Source organism: Cucurbita maxima, unplaced genomic scaffold (assembly GCF_002738345.1).
Source record: "Cucurbita maxima cultivar Rimu unplaced genomic scaffold, Cmax_1.0 Cma_Scf00007, whole genome shotgun sequence".
NCBI classification, from domain to species: Eukaryota; Viridiplantae; Streptophyta; class Magnoliopsida; order Cucurbitales; family Cucurbitaceae; genus Cucurbita; species Cucurbita maxima.
The window spans coordinates 2,155,239-2,175,705 of NW_019272023.1; the positions used below are offsets into that span (position 1 = coordinate 2,155,239).

Genomic DNA, 20,467 nt, shown 5'->3' on the forward strand with positions numbered 1-20,467 from the left:
TTTTTTTTTTTTTTTTTTTTGTGCAGAGTTATCATATAATATTTTTCATACATATGTCATTCATTTATGACGATATACGTCATGTGACAATTTTCGCTATCATGGTAAATAATTAATGATATTTTTTTAATCGTCACAAAAATATAATTTGTTAAATTAATTTTTGTTATTATTCCAATAACTTAATTCAATAAAAATATTTTAAATGATTTTAAATCACTTTTAATCACGTTGAAAGCAAAGTAAAAAATGTGTCTCTATTATATTTTGATCGTGATTATTTCAATGATGTAAAATTGATGTTGCTAGGAGCACTCAAATAATTAAAATCGAGAACACGAGCCAAAAAGTATTGGGAGGATACGAGTCAATTACTTTTTGATTTAGGCATATGCATATTGCCTTAAAAGCTGAGCTATGCTCAAGCTAGGTATATACCATGTTATTATAATCGTTAATACATTAAATATACGACCATTTTCACTATTAATGTCATAACTTTTAGTAGTAATTTGGTAGGTAACGTTTTCAAACAGTGTCGATAAAAATTTGCTTAGTGAGTATTACGTTTTCGATCCTGTAACAGCCAAATTCTTATTGTCCGTTTTTCGCCCGTTATGTATCGTCGTTAGCTCCACAATTTTAAAACGTGTCTACTAAAGAGAAGTTTCTACACCCTTATAAAAGAATGTTTCATTTCCTTTTTCAACCAACGTCGCTCTTCACATATCCTAATATCTTTTGGTTGCTCTTAGATCGAAAAAAAAAAACTTATTTGCAACTTTTTATGTTTGGTATGAGTTAGTTTCGTGGGCGAAAGAGAACCTTGTCTAAGATTCGACGAAGTCGACAGACGAGTAAAAAAAATATAACGAGATTCGGGTTTCTCTTAAAACTGATCATTATCGTGTCAAAATCATGATGCCCCACAGTTTAAAAAATACGACTGTGATTGAATTTTTTTTCGATTCTAAGCCGAACTTTGAATTCAGCTCAATGTAGAATAAGAAAAAACCCTACAATGGCTTCTTACCATACCATAACGTCACCCCCAAATCAAGAACTTGCAAACGAGCTTGAGGTTCATATCATTTGGATAAGGTGTTCTTGTCAAAGTTTGTCATTTCAATCTTAATTTCTAAGAAATTTCATACCCAACTCTTCCAATCGCTTGGCGGAATTACCAAACACTTCCAATTGGAAGAGCCATCGAAGAAAAAACAGGGCCCCAATTGGGCGGTGCCATCGTCAACGGATCCCTTCCCTTAAATAACGATTTTCAATTCCATCTCTTCTCCGTGTGTTTCCGTTTTCTTGTTCCACTGTAATTCGAGCGACCCAACCAAACTTTGATTGCTCTCTTTCTCGCCCTGAATTGTTATCTCAAAAGCCTGAAAAGTTGAATTGAGAGAGAGAGAAAAGAAAAATTAGACACATACAGCAATAATTCCCACTTTTCTTTTTCCAACTATCTTCTATATCTTTCTTTATTGCCAGCTCTGCGGCCCCGTCTTCTCCCATTCCGCTTTCTTGCGTTTCTTACTCACTCCTCTCTCCTCCACCCTTTGTTTCCAGAGGGTGTGGGAGATCTCCGTGCAGGTCAGCTGAATCAATTCGATTGCGTTTTGTTTATCGCTGATCTCGTCTTTAATCGCTAACCCCATGTGATTGTTCTTTTGATCTGGGTGTTTCTTCGTTTTGTTTTTTATTTTTTCTTTCTGGGTTTTGTTTGTTTGTTCTTATTGTGTTCATATCTGGTTCAGATGCCCTCAAAGCTTTGATCTGATTGGTACATGCCACCTTGTGGTTTATTGTTGATCCTTTTATTGGTGATTTATAAATGTTTTGGACTTGTTCTATCTCAGTTGGATGCGTTCTTACTGTGTACTTGAAGTTTGATATTGTAGTTCATCCATTATTTCGAGGAGAATCTAGCAACTTGGATATGGGTAATTGTTAGGCTAAGTAAATCTCCCAATTTAGAATTTCCAGATATCAATGTTGGATTACAGCAGCCGATATCGTCCAGTGCTAACAAAACAATGAGATTTGTTCTCTGGATTGTTCTTCCACATCTGAGATTTGGACTACAGCAGCTGACTTAATCTTAAAGAGCATACTGATTATAATTTTGAGGGTTCAAGCAGACTGCATTGTATTTTCTTTTAATTCTTGGTAAAAACATGGATTGTCTCGTCAGAAGTTTTAAGGGAGTACTTTTGTCATTCATGTCTCCTAAACGATGTTTGCATCAGCATCGAGAAACTGAAATAGAAGGGCATCCTTGCTCATGGAATTCTCTAATGTGTGGTTATGTGGTGAAGATCAGTGACTGAACTTACATTGCCATGCTCAAAGGATTCTATGAGATGAAGATCTAAGATGTTTGTTTGAGTGGCGATGTAAGGTCTAGCAAAGGGGAAAAATGCAAGAGAATACATTAAGAAATAGCTCATATTGTTTTGCTTGCATTGAATTTTATAAGTCTGTTCATGTATCTTTTATTTTCTTGTTTTCCACTGATTTATCACCATTGTACTCTGTTTGACACCCCTGTTTTCTCTCTTCTTGCAGTGAATTCTTGTGGCATTTCCGGATTTCAGATTCAGTAATTTAAAAACTGTCAGTTTCTCTTGAAACTAAAGAGATAGTAGCAGAGAAATATTCTCCAATGTCTAGCTCTGCCAAAGCCTTGGATCCTGCATTTCAGGCAGTTGGACAGAGAGTGTATCCTTAGAAAAATTAGAAACTTGTTCATCTGGAAAATAATGTTCTTTAATTCATTCGAGATTAGAGCTGTATACTTGTTGTGTTATTTGGATACTCATAATATGGAAGTGCGATTCGATAGAATATTTGACTGTAGCTTCTTGTATGTGATGGATTATATTTAGAGCATGTGTCAGAAGTTTGAGATGTTGAACTTAATTTCCTGTAGTGGAACAGAAATCTGGCGAATTGAGAACTTTCAACCTGTTCCATTGCCAAAGTCGGACTATGGGAAATTTTACATGGGGGATAGTTACATAATTCTACAGGCATTTCATTCTAGTTCTTCTCGTCTTTAATGCTTGCAAATCTTGTGATATGTCTTTGTTATTGAGCTAGATCTTTACTTTTTATGCAGACATCTCAGGGAAAAGGTGGTTCTTACCTCTATGATATACACTTTTGGATTGGAAGAGATACTAGTCAGGTATCATCTCCTTATTTCATCTTCCTCCTTTCCTCATTGAGAACTGAAAGGTGAATTTTGTTTTATTAGGACTTGATTTTCTTTGGCTTTTGTGTTAGGATGAATCAGGAACTGCAGCTATTAAAACTGTGGAGCTTGACGCGTCTCTTGGAGGACGTGCAGTACAACACAGAGAAATTCAAGGCCATGAATCAGAAAAATTCTTGTCATACTTCAAACCTTGTATCATACCATTGGAGGGAGGTGTCGCATCTGGATTTAAGAAACCCGAGGAAGAACAATTTGAAACACGATTGTATGTCTGTAGAGGAAAGCGAGTTATCCGAATGAAACAGGCACTTGATTTTTCTTTCCAGGAGTTTGTATATTCAACAGCATTTCTTCCAGTGACAAGGAGTTTTGATGTTTATTTTTGCATTTGGCTATCCAGGTTCCCTTTGCTCGTTCATCACTAAATCATGATGATGTATTCATCTTGGACACCGAGAACAAGATATTTCAGTTCAATGGTGCAAACTCTAATATCCAGGAGAGGGCAAAAGCTTTGGAAGTGGTTCAATTCTTGAAGGATAAAAATCACGAGGGGAAGTGCGATGTTGCAATTGTTGGTAGGAATAGAAGATATACTAATGTTTTTTGACCATCCCCCTGTTTTATGGTCCATCCGTGCCCCTTTCAATTGTATTTTTTAATTCATGGTTGATGATTTTCATATTGCAATACATTGAGTTAAGCATTATTTTAAACATACTAGATGACGGGAAGTTGGATACGGAGTCGGACTCTGGTGAGTTTTGGGTCCTATTTGGTGGCTTTGCTCCTATTGGGAAGAAAATTGCTAGTGAAGACGACATAATTCCAGAATCTACTCCTGCTAAGCTTCACAGGTTTGTGTTGGCATTCCCTGATTTTAGTTTAAGAAAATTTATTGAATTTTCGTGTGGCAAATGATTTAGAATGGATAATGGCTCCTAATAAAATCTATTGTCTTCCTAGCCTAATACAGTCCAGTAAGAAATTTATAATGAGCCTATTCTGATATTCACAAGCAAATGAACTCACGTGAGAAAGTATTAGAGGATATTTTATCACAGCATTCCTCCATTTTGATGATTTTCTCTTGTTTTGTTTAAGAATTTATTTTGAAGAAGCATAGAAGATCATTGGAATATAAAGTTTTCTGTGATTAATGATGATCTTTTCTTAACTTTTGGATTCGAACCTCACACCTGGAAACACATATTTCTAATTTCTGTCGATTTTTTTAGCATTGATGGTGGTGAAGTAAAAGTTGTTGATGGCGAATTATCGAAGTCCCTGTTGGAAAATAATAAGTGTTATCTGCTGGACTGTGGTGCTGAAGTATTTGTCTGGGTTGGAAGAGTGACGCAAGTAGAGGAGCGAAAAGCAGCAATTCAAGTAGCCGAGGTAAGCCCCCGTGCCAAAATTTCTACTAATTAACGTTATGTACGGGATTTATCAAAACAATACTTTATATTCAGGAATTTATTGCCAGCCAGAATAGGCCAAAGGCAACTCGTGTTACTCGGGTTATACAAGGTTATGAAACACATTCTTTTAAGTCCAACTTTGAGTCCTGGCCAGTTGGATCAGCGACTACCGGTGCTGAGGAAGGAAGGGGAAAAGTAGCTGGTAGTTATCACATCCAATTTATAAAATGAGTTTTCTATTCCGCTTGCTTCAAGTATTATTCAGTATGGTACTCTCTTTGTAAATAGCTCTATTGAAGCAACAAGGTCTTGGTCTCAAGGGACTATCAAAGAGTGCACCAGTGAATGAGGAAGTTCCACCCTTGCTGGAGGGAGGTGGAAAAATGGAGGTTTAAATGATTCTCAGTTTTGGTTGTTTAAAATGACTAAGTTAGTTTTGATTGTTTAATTGGGTTCTTGATGGTTTTCATTCTCCAGGTATGGCGAATCAATGGCAGTGCCAAAACTCCATTGCCAGAAGAGGATATTGGTAAATTTTACTGTGGAGACTGCTACATCATTCTTTATACCTACCACTCTGGTGAGAGGAAAGAAGATTATTTCTTGTGCTCTTGGTTTGGAAAGGACAGCATTGAGGTTAGTCAGCTTAGGATTTATTTTGTGAAAATCTAACTATTATAAAGTATACACTTTAACTTGCAATGTGGTTGTGAGATCCCACATCGGTTGGAGAGGGGAACGAACCATTCCTTATAAGGGTGTGGAAACCTCTCACTAGCAGACGCGTTTTAAAACTGTGAGACCGACGGCGATACGTAACGCGCCAAAGTGGACAATATCTGCTAGCGGTGGGCTTTGGTTGTTACAAATGGTATCAGAGCCAGACACCATATGGTGTGCCAACGAGGACGCTGGGTCCCCACGGGGTGGATTGTGAAATCCCACATCGGTTGGAGAGGGGAACGAAGCATTCCTTATAAAGGTGTGGAAACCTCTCCCTAGTAGACGCATTCTAGCCTTCCTTACTGTGTGATACACTTTGGACGATCTTTCCTTAATTTCCTTGGCTTTTGGTGGATTCTCATCACCATAGTATTTTCCTTGATCTAATGAAAGTCACTATTGTTTCCTATAAATAAAAATTTGCTTGTAATCCGTACAAAAAGTGTGGGGATGTTTTCTCATTAACCTAACATTTCAATTTCACAACACATTTAAGTGCATTTGTGCATAAACGTGTTTATTGTTTAATTGCTGTCAAACCATATATTTCAAACCTCAGGAAGATCAAAAGATGGCGACACGGTTGACTAATACAATGTTCAACTCGCTGAAAGGGAGGCCTGTTCAGGTAACATAATCATAACGTATAGATGATAAAATAGTTTCTACCTTTGAAATTTTCCTTATCATATATTTTCTTGCAGGGTCGCATATTTGAAGGCAAAGAGCCACCCCAATTTATTGCCCTCTTTCAACCTTTTGTAGTCCTCAAGGTGATGTAGTTTCCTTTACAAGGTTCTGATGTGGGACTGAGAGGGACCCTGAGTGAGAGATAACCATCATTTTCTTAATGAACTTTGCTGTAGGGTGGCTTGAGCTCTAGTTACAAGAAAGTCATTGCAGATAAAGCTTTGGCTGATGAAACTTACACGGCAGATTCTGTTGCCCTTATTAGGATATCTCAAACATCCATTCACAACAATAAAGCAGTGCAAGTTGAAGCTGTATGTTCTAGTGATTTTGATCATTTTTTTGCTATGTTGCCTGCAGTTCATGCTTTTTTAAACGCCTTTCAATCTTCCCTCTCGAGGTTTGAAATATATGTGTGTATATATATTCAAGCTGACTGGAAATGATGTTATAACATTGTCATTGGAAATGCCCCCATGTTTATGCTGAAAGTCTGTTTCTAATTTGAGCCATTTAATATTCAAGTGTTACGGTAATGTCTAAACTTCTGATTCTTTAGGTTGCGACGTCATTGAACTCTACAGAGTGTTTTATCCTGCAATCTGGCTCTTCCGTTTTCTCATGGCATGGAAACCAAAGTACATTCGAGCAGCAACAGTTAGCTGCAAAAGTCGCAGAGTTTCTAAAGGTAAGGTCTCAAACATTTTATCCTTGAATGGTTACAAATCTTCCTTTGCATGTGTCACATCCAAACTTTTGTTTGGACAACGAGTTTGTGTCTGACAAACAGTGGATAGTTTGACATTTGGGTTACTTATTAAGCACTATAGTCACTCCACGTCAGGTACTAGTTCAACAATTTGGATGTCCAGAACAGCTGAGATGCTTATCAGATGACAGTGAGTATTTGTTGAGCACAATGGATAGGATATGCATTGGACACTTAGGAACATATGTGAAAGAATTAACTGACACTTGAGCTTAAGTGTTCAAACGTTTATTTATTTGTTTGCTTTCTAAAAAAATGAACAAAAAGAAATATATGTTCATCATTATTGAAGTGAAATATATAAAATTGGGGTTTTAAGCATATTGATACTTTTTTTTTCATGGAAACGGTGAGATTCCACATTAGTTTGGAGGAGAAAGAAACATTCTTTATAAGGGTGTGAAAAACTCTCAATAGCAGCATTTAAAAACCTTGAGGGGAAGTCTAGAAGGAAAAGTTCATAGAGGACAATATCTACTAGTCGTGGACTTGGGCTGTTACAAATGGTGTCAGAGCCAGACACGCGGTGTGCCAGTGAGGACGGTGAGTCTCGAAGGAGGGTGGACACCTGGCTGTGCCACGAGGGGGGGGAGGGGGGGGAGAGGGGTGGATAGTGAGATCCCACATTGATTGGAGAAAGGAAGGAGTGCTAGCGAGGATGATGGGCCCCGAAGGAGAGTGGATTGTGAGATCCCACGGGGGGAGAATGAATCATTTTTTGTAAGGGTGTGGAAGCCTCTCCCTAGCAAACGCAGTTTAAAAACCTTGAGGGGAAGCCTGGAAGGAAAAGCTCATAGAGGACAATATCTACTAGCGGTGGGCTTGGGCTATTATAGAAACTTTTTTTAAGAGTTAAAATAATGGAAATGCTAAGTTGTAATAGTAGATTACAATAGTAGGACACAAAAGGGCATACAAAAAGATAGCCCAACAAAAGGAGCCAAACCCAAGTTACAATAGTAGATTTTCTTGTATACCTTTTCGTTTGTCTTTCGATAATTACAGATTAAGAAGTATCGTTTTTTAGCGTTCGAAGATATCTTGTCTCGTTCTTCTTTTCATATATGTATACTGATATTTGTTAACTCGGTTGTTATTTTGTCTCTAACACAGCCAGGTGCTACTGTGAAACATGCAAAGGAAGGAACAGAGAGTTCAACCTTCTGGTTTCCACTTGGAGGGAAACAAAGTTACAACAGTAAAAAAGTATCTCAGGATATTGTCAGGGATCCCCACTTGTATGCATTTTCGTTCAGTCAAGGTGACATAGGTTCTTTTGTACGTTAGAAGAAATTATCTCATTTCGTATTCAACTGTTATCATTGCTGACTTTTCATTCTTAACTGCTTCCCTGTTGGTGGTTGATCTTCGCATTTGTTCTTAAAGGAAAGTTCCAGGTGAATATTTGGATTCCTTGTTGATGAAAAAGTTAACCAGATGCAGTATTATGATCTTAAATTTATCATGCGCAGGTAGAGGAAATTTACAACTTTTCTCAAGATGATCTGTTGACAGAGGATATCTTGATACTTGACACTCAAGCTGAAGTGTTTATATGGATTGGTCATTCCGTTGACCCGAAAGAAAAGCAAAATGCTTGGGAAATTGGTCAGGTAGGAGTCGCAGAACTATATCGTGTATATTTCAATTTGCTTTCATTTCATGTCGTGTTTCGTTTTCTTTTTTCCAGAAATATGTGGAGATGGCTGCATGTCTAGAGGGATTGTCTCCTAATGTGCCGTTGTATAAAGTTTCGGAAGGAAACGAGCCATGCTTCTTCACGACGTACTTTTCATGGGATTATTCTAAGGCCATTGTATGTGCTCAAACTTCGATTACTCGTTTATTGCTTGATCCTATAAATCTTGCGAACTTTCAACAAATTTATGCTGTTGTTAAAATTTGACAGAAAAAACAATGTATTCAGTACTTCATAGTTGGCCATGAAATTTTGATAATATGATCACTTCCATTCTCTGCTTGTAGTTACATACTCCGTTCTTTGAAAAAAAAAAAAGGAAAAGCAAAACCTTCAAAAGCATCCTCTCGTTTGAACAAATAAATTTCGAAGCGTAGAAGCATCTAATACGGACTTTATCTTTAGCTGTTACTAATTTGGTTCTTTGGGCATCCATGTTAATTTGCACAAATGCTAGAAGCCCCTATGTGAGATCCCACATCGGTTGGAGAAGGGAACGAAGCATTCCTTAAAAGGGGGTGGAAACCTCTTCTTAGTAGACGCGTTTTAAAACCTTGAGGAAAAACCCACAGAGGACAATATCTGATAGCGGTGGACTTAGGCTGTTACACCCTAATACACACTTTATCATAAAATGAAAATTAGCGTGTGCATAGAATTCATAAAATGATGTCAATGGAACGATTTATTTGAGTTGCCATACGCAGTGTTTTAATCTTTGGATGGAACCCAGGTTCAAGGGAACTCATTCCAAAAGAAGGTGACTTTACTCTTTGGCATTGGACATACTGTGGAGGTAATCAACTTCCTCTAGCTTCAAGCTTCTGTTCTTGGTATGAGATTATAAAGATAATATTATCTGATTTTCCATGCTCTTGTTGAGATAGGAAAAGTCAAATGGGAACCAAGGAGGAGGACCAACGCAGAGAGCTTCAGCTTTAGCTGCCTTATCGTCTGCATTTAATCCTTCTGCAGATAAATCCACCCACTTGGTAAATTACACAGCACAATAACTTCTTGTGTGTTTTTAAAGAGTAAGGATAATTTCAAGTTGATTTGATTGGCCATTGATTGGCAGAGTCCAGATAAGTCCAATGGATCTAGCCAGGGAAGTGGTCCGAGGCAACGTGCTGAAGCTCTAGCTGCCTTGACCTCTGCTTTTAAGTCGTCGCCTGCAAATACATCGTCTACATCGAGAGTATCAGGCAGAGGGAAAGGCTCACAAAGGGCAGCAGCTGTAGCTGCTCTTTCATCTGTTCTTACTGCTGAAAAGAAAAAGGCTAATGATTCCTCTCCTCCTCCAGAGAGTAATGTTCCAGGTTAGAAGACTTTTCCCGTTCATTTCTCTATCGAAAAATTCGGGTGGATAACGGGTTAATCTAATAGCACCATATTGCCTTCTAGCTTGCATTGATTTCTTGTTTTAGCTGTTAGTTTGAGTTAGATAAGTAAAGATTTGAATATCAAAGAACTGAATATGGTGCATTAAACGGTGGCAGCTGAACAAATAGAGAACCCTGAAGAAGTCTTGGATCTCAAGGAGCGATGGGAAACGACTCCTGTATCGAAAAACTATTCCGACGAAGCAGATGTAAATCAAGAGGGCCTGCAGGAAGAGAATGGTAGTCTAGCTGTTTTTAGTTACGATCGACTGAAGGCCAGATCCGATAACCCAGTGACCGGAATTGATCTGAAAAAGAGAGAGGTAAGTCTCTGTATTCGTTTTCTTGGCGAGTTAATAGAGACATATTTTCCTTAGTTCCAACTATTTGGGCATGTTTTCTTAGGCCTATCTCTCAGATGAAGAGTTCCAAACTGTATTTGGAACAACAAAAGAAGTATTCTATAAGTTGCCAAAATGGAAGCAAGACATGCAAAAGAAGAAAGCTGATTTGTTCTAGTGAATGAATCGAGATCGAACGAGATTATCGCTGCTCTCTAAGTATCAACTCTACATTTCTTCATCTATTTTGTTTTCTTGTTTATCTTGGTTGAGCTGAAATGTGTTGGCATTTTGATATTTGCCATTGTTGAACATAGTCATAGTTATTGTCATTCAATTGTGCTGCTGCCTGGAGTGATCTCTTTTTGCCCTTTTGATTCTGTATGACTCTTTGGTCATTGTTGCTGGTTGGTATGTAATGTTCAGAAGTTGTAGAACACAGAACCAGGCAGCCAATTCTTTCATTTGGTCCTCTAGTAGTTTATTTGCAAGTTTCGCCCTACTGTCGTAGTTTTCATTTGCTAGTAGGTTGCGGGTTGTATATGAAACGAATACGTCGTATGCGTCCTTCTATTTTATACAAGGAATGACATATTTTTCTGTTGTTTGATATCTATATATCAGTATTGATATGCATCTAAGTTTGAAGTTGCTATTGAATTTCTCGTCTTATTCTTGTTGGCATTCAAGGGAATGAAGTCTTATTCTTGTTGGCATTCAAGGGAATGAAATGTTCTAATCTTATATCGGTTGGAGAGGGAAACGAAACATTCTTTATAAAGGTGTGGAACCTCTCTCTAACATACGTGTTTTAAAACCGTGAGGTTGATGGCAATACGTAATAGGCCAAAGTGGACAATATCTGCTAGTGGTGAGTTTGGGCTGTTACAAATGATATAAGAGCCAGACACCAAGTGGTATGTCAGCAAGGACGTTGGGCTCCCAAGGGGGCGGATTGTGAGATCCCACGTTGGTTTGAAAGGGGAACGAAACATTTCTTGATGAGAGTGGAAACTTCTCCCTAACAATGCGTTTGAAACCTGTGAAACTGAGGACAATATGTAACGAACCAAAGCGGACAATATTTGTCCATAGTGAGTTTGAAATGTTACGTTTTCTCTCTTATGTCTTCCTATGGATTTCATTTGAGGCATACCTCATATCCAATGTGATCATGCTTAACTTAGTTTTAGTAAACTACTACGACTTTATGTTGCTATTAAGACTATTGTGTCAAATAAAGATATTAAGTTTAGGAGCTACTTTGTAGAGACAAACCTCCGAGGTACACTTTACATGCTGTTATCCAATGGGGCTTCACATATCGATTATGGCCGAGGTACACTTTAGCCCTTCGATCTCTCCGGTCTTCAACTTTAATTAAGAATGATTATCCGAACTAGATGTACATGTATTAATTAAGTATAATTTTGCGACAAAATCGATGAAGCAAAAGCACATGAAAGTATATAATATAAGAGCTTGTAGTAACAAAGAGAAACAACATCTAATCATGCTATACATAACTTTTAACACATCTCAATATTTTCATATCTAAATCTAAGCATTATTCTATAAATACAAGGGACAATAGACTTTTTAAATAAATGTCTAAATTACCCCCAAAAAAATATATTTAAAATGCGTCGATAATATATAATTCATTTTTAAAAATACCCTTTTATTTATTAAATCAAATTATCTACTTTTTCAAGTTTCAAAGTAATTTTCCACTTTTTTTCACGGAATTTAATCATTTAAAATCAATCCAAAAGTCTCCCGAACATTCTATATTCTTAATGCAACCTTTCGAATATCAAACACGTAAGCTATGAATATGAGTTGCAAAAGAAAATGATATCGTAAAAGGGTTCGATATAGATCGATTGCCGTAGTTTAATACTATCTTAAACGACCACTTAACCTTCAACATATCGTTCATACACATCAATCCGATTTACAAAAATCTCGAAGTTTAAACTCGGATGAACGACTTGAACGATAGATTAAGATATATTTAAAAGCCTAACAAAGTTGGTAATTATGCCTAATGAGAGAGAGAGAGAGACAAGAGGAGGATTGCGCCCTAAAAAACAAACAATGAAACACAGATGGCAGGAAACCGCGGCTGAGGAACAGAGTCGGTTCATGTTCTTCTACTCTTTTTTTATTTTTATTAAATAAATATTTAAATTCTAGCTAAATAATAATAATAATAATAATAATATTTTAAAAATTAAAAAAGAAATTGAAAATGGGAGTGATAGGCATATGTTTGTTCTTTAACGTCATAGGTAATAAATAATTGCACAATATTTTTGACCATTGCTTTTGGATTTTTCCTATATTTTAAAGAAATAATAAATAATAAATAAATAAATAATAATAATAATAATAATAATAAATAATTAAGTTCCTTCCAGTGACGCGGCTTTCCATGCATGCTTTCACGTGCACTTTCTTCCCCGCCGAAACCCTAACTCGTTTCTTTGTCTCTCTTTTCACACGATCTCTATTTTATTATTCTTTTTTTTTTCATTAATTTATAAATTTACGTCTACGTTGCGACACGTAATGGTTCCGACATTCCCTTATGGCATACCTACTTTACTTACTCCTCGTTTCTAACCGTGAAAAAAATATCCCCACGAACCAACACGAGTCATTCCACCATATTTTGTCCTCACTCACATGAAATTACTCAAGTAAAACATACTTAACTATGAAGTACGTCTTGTTAGTATAAGTAAGTTTTTCTTAATTATTTTCATTCGAATATGGTCTTAGTTTATTCATATACCTCTCCAGAAATTTTTGAATTTTAAATAATAATTATTCTATTTAAAATTCAAATAAATAGATACAAACTTCGAAGTGAACTCCGAACTAGAAAACAAAGAATACTATTTGGAATATTTTATTTAAATTAAAAAATAAAAAATATATATATAAATAATATAAACACTATTCCCCAAACCCCATTATAGTACATTTTTGGCAAACTTTGAAGTTTCTCAAAAAGCTACCATAAACAGCACGTTTTGAAGCTTTAAAGAATGGAAGTTGTAGACATTCGAGGAGAGGTATAAAACCACTGGTTCTACACGTATCGTATTGAGATAAGCACTTAACCAATTAATTAGCTTTAGTAGATGCGTTTTAAAAGCATGAGGCTAATGGTGATACGTAACGGATCAAAGCGAACTAATATTAACTAACGGTGGTGGGTTTGGGCTGTTATAAATGGTATTAGAGTCAATCACTGAGTAGTGTAACCATGAGAACGCTAGGTGTGAAGGGGATGGATTGTTAGATCTCACATCGGTTGGAGAGTGGAGTGAAGTATTGCTTATAAGAGTGTTGACACATCTCCCTAGTAGACGCGTTTTAAACCCGTATTGCTAACGACAATACATAACGAGCCAAAACGGATGGTATCAACTAGCGGTGGACTTGGACTGTTACAAATGGTATCAAAGTCAATCACCGAGCAGTATGCTAGTGAGGACACTAGAGCTCAAGGGGGTGGATTGTTAGATCTCACATCGGTTGGAGAGTGGAACAAAATATTGCTGATAAAGGTGTGGACATCTCTCCCTAGTAAACTTGTTTTAAAATTGTGAGGTTGATGACGATACGCAATGGGTCTAAGCAGACAATATCAACTAATGGTGGGCTTGGGCTATTATAAATTGTATTAGAGCCCATCACCGAGTGGTGTGCCAATGAGGACGCTAGGTCTCAAGGGGGTAGATTGTTAGTTCTCGCATCGGTTGGAAAAAGTGGAACAAAGCATTGCTTATAAAGGTCTGAACACCTCTCCCTAGTAGACGCGTTTTAAAACCGTAAGGCTAACGACAATACGTAACAAGCCAAAGCGGACGATATCAACTAGCGGTGGACTTAGGCGGTTACAAACGGTATCAAAGTCAATCACCAGTGGTGTGCCAACAAGGACACAGGGTCTCAAGGGGGATGAATTGTTAGATCTCGCATCGGTTAGAGAGTGGAACAAACCATTGTTTATAAAGGTTTGAACACCTCTCAGCGTTTTAAAACCGTAAGGCTAACAACAATACATAACGAGCCAAAGCAGACGATATCAACTAATAGTGGACTTGGACTGTTACAAATGTTTTCTTCTACGAACTTAACGGTAATGGCCGTGTTTGTAACCGAGGGGTTGAAATGAAAATTTAAAAATATTTTTTTTGTTAGGTAGAAGGGTAAGTTTAAAATATAGAGAGAGAGGAGGGGGTGTGATGCAAAAAACAAAATGATGAAGCCTATGGTAGCAATAATTAATGTTCTGAATAAAATCTTTCTCTTTTTCCTACAATTAAAAATCTCTCTTATTTCGTAAGAAATCTTTACCAAAGTACTAAGCTCACTGTAAATATTCACAAAATTTTTAGGAGTTTGGTAACACCCCATTAAATACTTTTCTAGTTTTAATTTTTTTTAAAAAATTAACATTTTTAAAATTTTAAATAAAATATATTTTAAAAAAATTAATCACCATTTTTAAATTAAATAAAAGAAAATTTAATAATTATATATATATATATATATATATATACATATATATTATTTATGCCTGCACAAAATTACACACAACAGGGTGATTAATAATTAGTCTCATTTCATAATACCCAAATAAGTACAAACTATTTGTACTTTCTTTTTGTTTCACTTTTTAATGTTAATTATGGATTAATTAACAATTAAGGACAATTTAAAGAATTTTTTAAATAATATTTAAAAAGAAATGTTATTATATCTTTTATTTTAAAAAAATTTAATTCCAATAAATTTTTAACTCTTTTAAGTCTCACTCATTGAAACGTGGTTTTGGTTCATTTATGTACCTCTCTTTTATTCGGGTATCATACTAATGAACCCCTCGATGTCCTTATTTGATAGGTTTCTTATCCATAATTAAAAGTCAATTAAGATAATTTTTTTAAAAAATAATTAATGTTGTATTCTTTTGAATGGCCAAGAATTCTTACCATTTCCAAAACCCTTCAAATTTGACCATGAATTCAGTGTACTTTTGACCAAAAGTGGGGGTAAAAACTGAAATAAAGTAAGGTTAAATAGAAAGTCAACTTAGAGTTGATTTAAAAGTGTGAGACTGAAAGTTAACAATATCTAATAGTGGTGAACTTAAACTGTTACAAATAGTATTAGAGCTAGATATCGGATGGTATATGAATAAAGACGTTGGGTGTCCAAAAAGAGTGAAGTGATAGCCGACAACGTCTTAAAACGTGGGTATTTAATGAAATTATAGGATTTGAAATTGGAAATTGGGTTAAAGAGATAATGATTTAGAAGCTAGGAAGAGGGTTGCTCATTGTTAATGATATTACCCACCACTTGAACAATTTTAGGGGATAGCTTAGCTTAGGTTACACAAAATACTCCTTTATCAACCACCAAAAAAGGGATATGTTCAATGTCTTCACTTTTGGAACACCGTTTTAGTTTTCATTTTCCTGTAACAACCTCTCGCTAACAGATATTGTCCTTTTGAGCTTTCCCGTTCGAGCTTCCTCTCAAATTTTAGAGTTTTCCACACACTCATAAAGAATATTTCGTTCTTCTCCCCAACAGACATGGAGTCCCACATAAACTATGCTTGAACCCGTAAATATATTTTATTTGCAAATATTACCTTCGACCCTCCAAAAACATTTCAAAATCGTCATAGGAGCCGAAATATTAGACGAAAATTACGACAGTATTTTCATTCGAGACTAGCTATATAGTTCAAGGGTATTTTCGTAATTTAGCCTTTCTAAAAATTGATGGTTGATAATTATAAAAAGATAAAAAGAGTTTAAAAAAGAGAAGAGTTAGGGGTTGGAGTGTGAAAAGACAATTCTATCATCCAAGGAATCCAATATTAATTTGTTAAAATCAAGAATATTGTTGGGAATTATTAAGTGTATAAATTATAGTTTTCCAAAACACCAAGGGCAATAATTAATCTTACCAATCTCTTCTTATCTAGATATCTATGTATATATTTCTGATCGGAGCAACCAAAAAAACACCACATTTTTTGGCTTTGTAATGGAAAATCACGGCGATGATCCAAATAGCTCCGAGAGGGCGGAGCCGGTGAGGTCACGGTGGACGCCGAAGCCGGAGCAGATTCTGATTCTTGAATCTATTTTCAATAGTGGAATGGTGAATCCACCAAAAGATGAGACTGTCAGAATTAGAAAGCTGCTTGAGAAATTTGGCTCTGTTGGCGACGCCAATGTTTTCTACTGGTTTCAGAATCGCCGCTCCCGGTCTCGCCGCCGCCAGCGTCAGCTTCAGGCTGCCGCCAATCACCAAGCTACCGGCGGCGGCGGCGGTGGTGGTGGTGGTGGTGGTGGTGGTGGCGGTGGTAACGGCGGTCGCTACAATAGTGGTGTTATGAATTTTGCTGGTTCCTCCTCTTACTTCGGAGGTGAGTCGTCGTCGTCCTCCTCCTCTGCTTCTGGTGGCGGTGGCGGCGGCGGTACTAGTGAAAGTGGGTGTTTTTCCATGGTGGGTCATATGGGTTTGTCGGAAATTGATCAGCAGATGGGTGTGGCGCCGTCTTTTTGCCCGCCGGAAACCTTAAACTTGGAGTTTCAATCAGGTATGGTTCCAATGGATTAAAGGTGATAACTTTTTGATGATGTGACTGCTAGTTCTTGAGCTTGAGCTTCGTTCTTTATGTTAGAAATCACCGATCTCTACAACGGTATGATATTGTCCACTTTGAGTATAAGCTCTCGTGACTTTGTTTTGAAGTTCACCAAAAGATCTTCTACCGATAGAGATATATTTCTTACTTATAAACCTATCATCGTCCCTAAATTAGCCAATCTAAGACTCCCTCCTAACCATCCTCAACCTTTGGTTACTCGGTTTTTGATCTGAACAGTTCAAAAATGTGTGTATGTTTTTTTTAATAGGGTTTTTGATGTTTTTTTTTTTTTTTTTGAAGGGTATAATGTTATAATATTCATAAATGGAGTTCCGACAGAAGTGCCAAAAGGGCCAGTGGACATGAAGGCAATGTTTGGGCAAGAGACAGTGTTGGTTCATTCATCAGGACTCCCAGTTCTTACCAATGAATTTGGAATCTCTCTGCACTCTTTGCAGCATGGTGAAAGCTATTTTCTGGTAATTACTCCTCAATTTCATCGTTTCGTTCGATAATTATTTCGTTCGGGAAGATCAAATTTTATAATGTTGCTTTCCTTTGTTGCTTATGTTCTTGTTAGGGTTGATTTTCATTACCGAATCGTTATTTCTGGAATCTGACTGAGAATTCAAATATTTTTTAGATGATAAAGATATTTTCAATTAATTTGTTGAAATAAAGAGATTTTAGTTGTGATGTTAGATTCTTATTTTGTTTTCTGGAATGAATGGACGGAATCAATTAAGAAATAGGGTTTTTGGAATCATTTGTGTAGTGCTGAGTTAGGAGATAACCTAGACGGATGCACTTAGATTTGAAGGAACATCGAGTGGGGAAGTGGGTTTATGAAGCTTGAGCTATCTGAATATAGTTCAATTCGTTAAGGTATATATTAATGATCAAAAGGCCAGATGTTCGAGTTCTTCGAATCCACTTTTTGAGCTAAAAGATAAGAACCCTAACAAACAACCATCAAAACACATCATAATTGGGTGTTAATTTAAACAAATGATGTCCTCAATTTCAGGACTAAAAGTGCATAATAGGACCATGAATTGACTAGGAATCATTTTCATTAGAAAGGAAAGAATGAAAAAAGACGACTAACAAGGGTACGGTGTAGAGATCACACCGACTCTAGATAACGTATCAAACCCATCATTTTTTTCAGCTTAAAATCGAGCTTTTAGCTTCAAAATAGATACTTTCTTCATCACGTTTATCCTACTCGTGACACAAATCCACGAACAGATAAAACATAAGACATGAATCCAAACTCTTAGCTTCAGAAAAGCAAATAGTACATTGTTCATTACATTTAGCCCGTTCGTGATTCAAAATTCACGAACGAGGTGAAAAAAAAAAAAGGGAGAACTTTCCAGGATTCCATGAAGTTTGTCTGTGTGGATAGGAAACTATAATCTTAGGCATTCTTTAAATTGCAACTCACATTCAATGAATGAACAAAGAACACAAAAACAAAGGCTAAAGAGAAAGCTAATAATGATGATGATTAAGCTGATAGTGTGGAACTTTGGTGTCACAGGTTTCAAGACCGACATGAGTTAGGAAAGAAAGCAGCTACCAGCAGCTACCAGCAGCAACAACAAACGACAGCGCCGACCAACAAGACAATTCATAACAAATCTCTCTTTCAAATCATTTGCCTTTTTTCCTCTTTTTAATGTTTATGTTTAATTTGGGGTTTGGTTACTTTGGATCTGTTTTTTATAAAAAAAAACACAAAAACTTTATCATAAACCTTCAAAGCATACCCATTTCCATATTTATATACATAAATATCTCTCATTTTCTCTTTAATTTCTCTTATTTTTTGGTTTTTTTTTATGTCATGGGAGACCATTTATATTAACCCTAAAACAACATGAAAGAAATGGACCCATTTCTTGCCTTGTATGAATGGAACGAGTAATTTAGGGTTTACGTTCGAAAAATTATCACAAACCTAAATTCTTTTGAGGTTCGTGTTGATATTAAAAGTTGGTTCGAGGCTAGAATATTATATTTGAAAAGACAAGGTTTCGTCCCATAATGTCGGTTTATTTTATAGGTAAGATTTACACTTTAATCGATTCATATAATATAAATATTCTTTGTTGACGAGTTTTGTAACTATTTTTTAAAATTTTAAACAAAATTCAAAAGGAAAACCCTATTTTCAAAAAAATTCTTTAGTTTTTTTTTTTTTTTTTTAATTTCAATAACTTTATAAAGTTTAAATCTTAAAAATAAACATGAAATAATAGAATTTAATTAAGAAGAATAATTATCATTAATGTGACTTTACAATAAGATTTTATATTAAGTTAAATAATGTAATATAATAATTTTAAATATTTGATTTTTCTAAAATAAAATTAATTTTTTATTCTTCCTCTTATTTAAATTTTAATTATAATAATTTTTGTTTTTCCATTTAATTATTATAAAATTTATTTTCAGTAGTTTTAATTATTATTAAAAATATGCAACAACTTGACATGTAAATATTAATGAGTACAATACAATTGATGACACATTAGACAAAATAATAATATATTCTTCAACCAATACTTAAAAAGGGTTACAAATTTGTGTGCCTACTTTCTTATTTTCGGGCAGGTAAAAGCTTTTAATTATTTTAATACCGTGGCGAATTAAAGTTTATAACGTTCGTCAAATGGAATTTGGTAGGTAAATATTCGAGGTAATTAATCTTTCCACGTCACCTTTATAATTATTGATATAAAGACTTAAAAAAGGGATGTTCGTTTAACCTGTGAAGGTCTATACTAAACGGGATCGAAAAGAGAAAAGGGCTGGAAACGAGAATCGAAAAGGAAGTTTAAACGGAATATTCTTCGTCTCGAACCCCGGGGACCGAGAGTGGAAGAAGTCGCTAGACGCGGAAAAATAATAGTTTGATTAGAGGGAAAATATGATATGGCCAATAATTCATTGAGAAAATAAAATATATGTGAGCTAATGGAAAAAACAGCCAACATTTTTCGTATGAGACAAAGACAGAGATTTAGCCCTAAAGATTTGTTTAGTTGTTTCTTTACATTAAAATTTTCAATTTATTGTCGGTTACCAAATCTCGTACAAAGACAACCTTTTTATTTTTCAAAATGTTTTTTTTTTTCTTTCTATTTAGCCCTTCTAATTTCTAAATATCTAATATTATGAGTTTGTGGCTCTCACCTGAAATCTCGAGTTAAATAAGCAACTATCTACATGTTTATGATTGTTGAAGAAATGGGTAATTATAAAATTATGAGGCTGACGGTGATACGTAATGAGCTAAAGCGGACAATATTTACTAACAGTGGCTTGGCCGATGACACATTTTCTCAAAATACTTTAGTGTTTTCGTACTATTTATTGACTATTTGGTCAACTCAATGTGGTTTCTTTTCAATTTTACGATGCATTAGTACTGCAAACATAAACCATCGATTTTTTTTTTTTTGTGGGTATAGTTGGAATGAGCAGAAAAAATAGAAACAGCTCAGAAAACTCTCA

The 20,467-nt window shown here is 35.6% G+C and overlaps 2 protein-coding genes across 2 annotated transcripts; both read left to right on the top strand.

Moving 5' to 3' along the window:
- The first annotated feature begins 1,157 nt into the window (after window positions 1-1,157).
- LOC111481568 (villin-3-like) lies at window positions 1,158-10,865 on the top strand. Its single transcript, XM_023127062.1, has 24 exons — window positions 1,158-1,599; window positions 2,575-2,727; window positions 2,939-3,038; window positions 3,128-3,196; window positions 3,295-3,531; window positions 3,627-3,804; window positions 3,951-4,083; window positions 4,465-4,624; window positions 4,699-4,849; window positions 4,936-5,036; window positions 5,125-5,283; window positions 5,930-5,998; window positions 6,075-6,143; window positions 6,237-6,374; window positions 6,620-6,748; window positions 7,943-8,090; window positions 8,216-8,226; window positions 8,302-8,442; window positions 8,520-8,645; window positions 9,262-9,324; window positions 9,416-9,520; window positions 9,607-9,847; window positions 10,028-10,233; window positions 10,316-10,865. Exons 2-24 carry the CDS (start codon window positions 2,672-2,674, stop codon window positions 10,427-10,429), a joined length of 2,904 nt encoding a protein of 967 aa, XP_022982830.1. The 5' UTR covers window positions 1,158-1,599; window positions 2,575-2,671; the 3' UTR covers window positions 10,430-10,865.
- Window positions 10,866-16,332: 5,467 nt separating this feature from the next.
- On the top strand, window positions 16,333-18,678 carry LOC111481734 (WUSCHEL-related homeobox 11-like). Its single transcript, XM_023127313.1, has 3 exons — window positions 16,333-16,891; window positions 17,243-17,421; window positions 18,489-18,678. The coding sequence occupies exons 1-3, from the start codon at window positions 16,333-16,335 to the stop codon at window positions 18,504-18,506; spliced, it is 756 nt and encodes a 251-aa protein (XP_022983081.1). The 3' UTR covers window positions 18,507-18,678.
- Window positions 18,679-20,467: the final 1,789 nt, after the last annotated feature.

Coding starts and splice junctions, on each gene's coding strand:
- LOC111481568 (XM_023127062.1), top strand. CDS start 2,672: ATGTCTAGCTCTGCCAAAGCCTTGGATCCTGCATTTCAGGCAGTTGGA. Junction 3,532..3,626: donor GAGTTATCCGAATGAAACAG/GCACTTGATTTT, acceptor TTGGCTATCCAG/GTTCCCTTTGCTCGTTCATC. Junction 5,999..6,074: donor TGAAAGGGAGGCCTGTTCAG/GTAACATAATCA, acceptor ATTTTCTTGCAG/GGTCGCATATTTGAAGGCAA.
- LOC111481734 (XM_023127313.1), top strand. CDS start 16,333: ATGGAAAATCACGGCGATGATCCAAATAGCTCCGAGAGGGCGGAGCCG. Junction 16,892..17,242: donor AAACTTGGAGTTTCAATCAG/GTATGGTTCCAA, acceptor TTTTTTTTGAAG/GGTATAATGTTATAATATTC.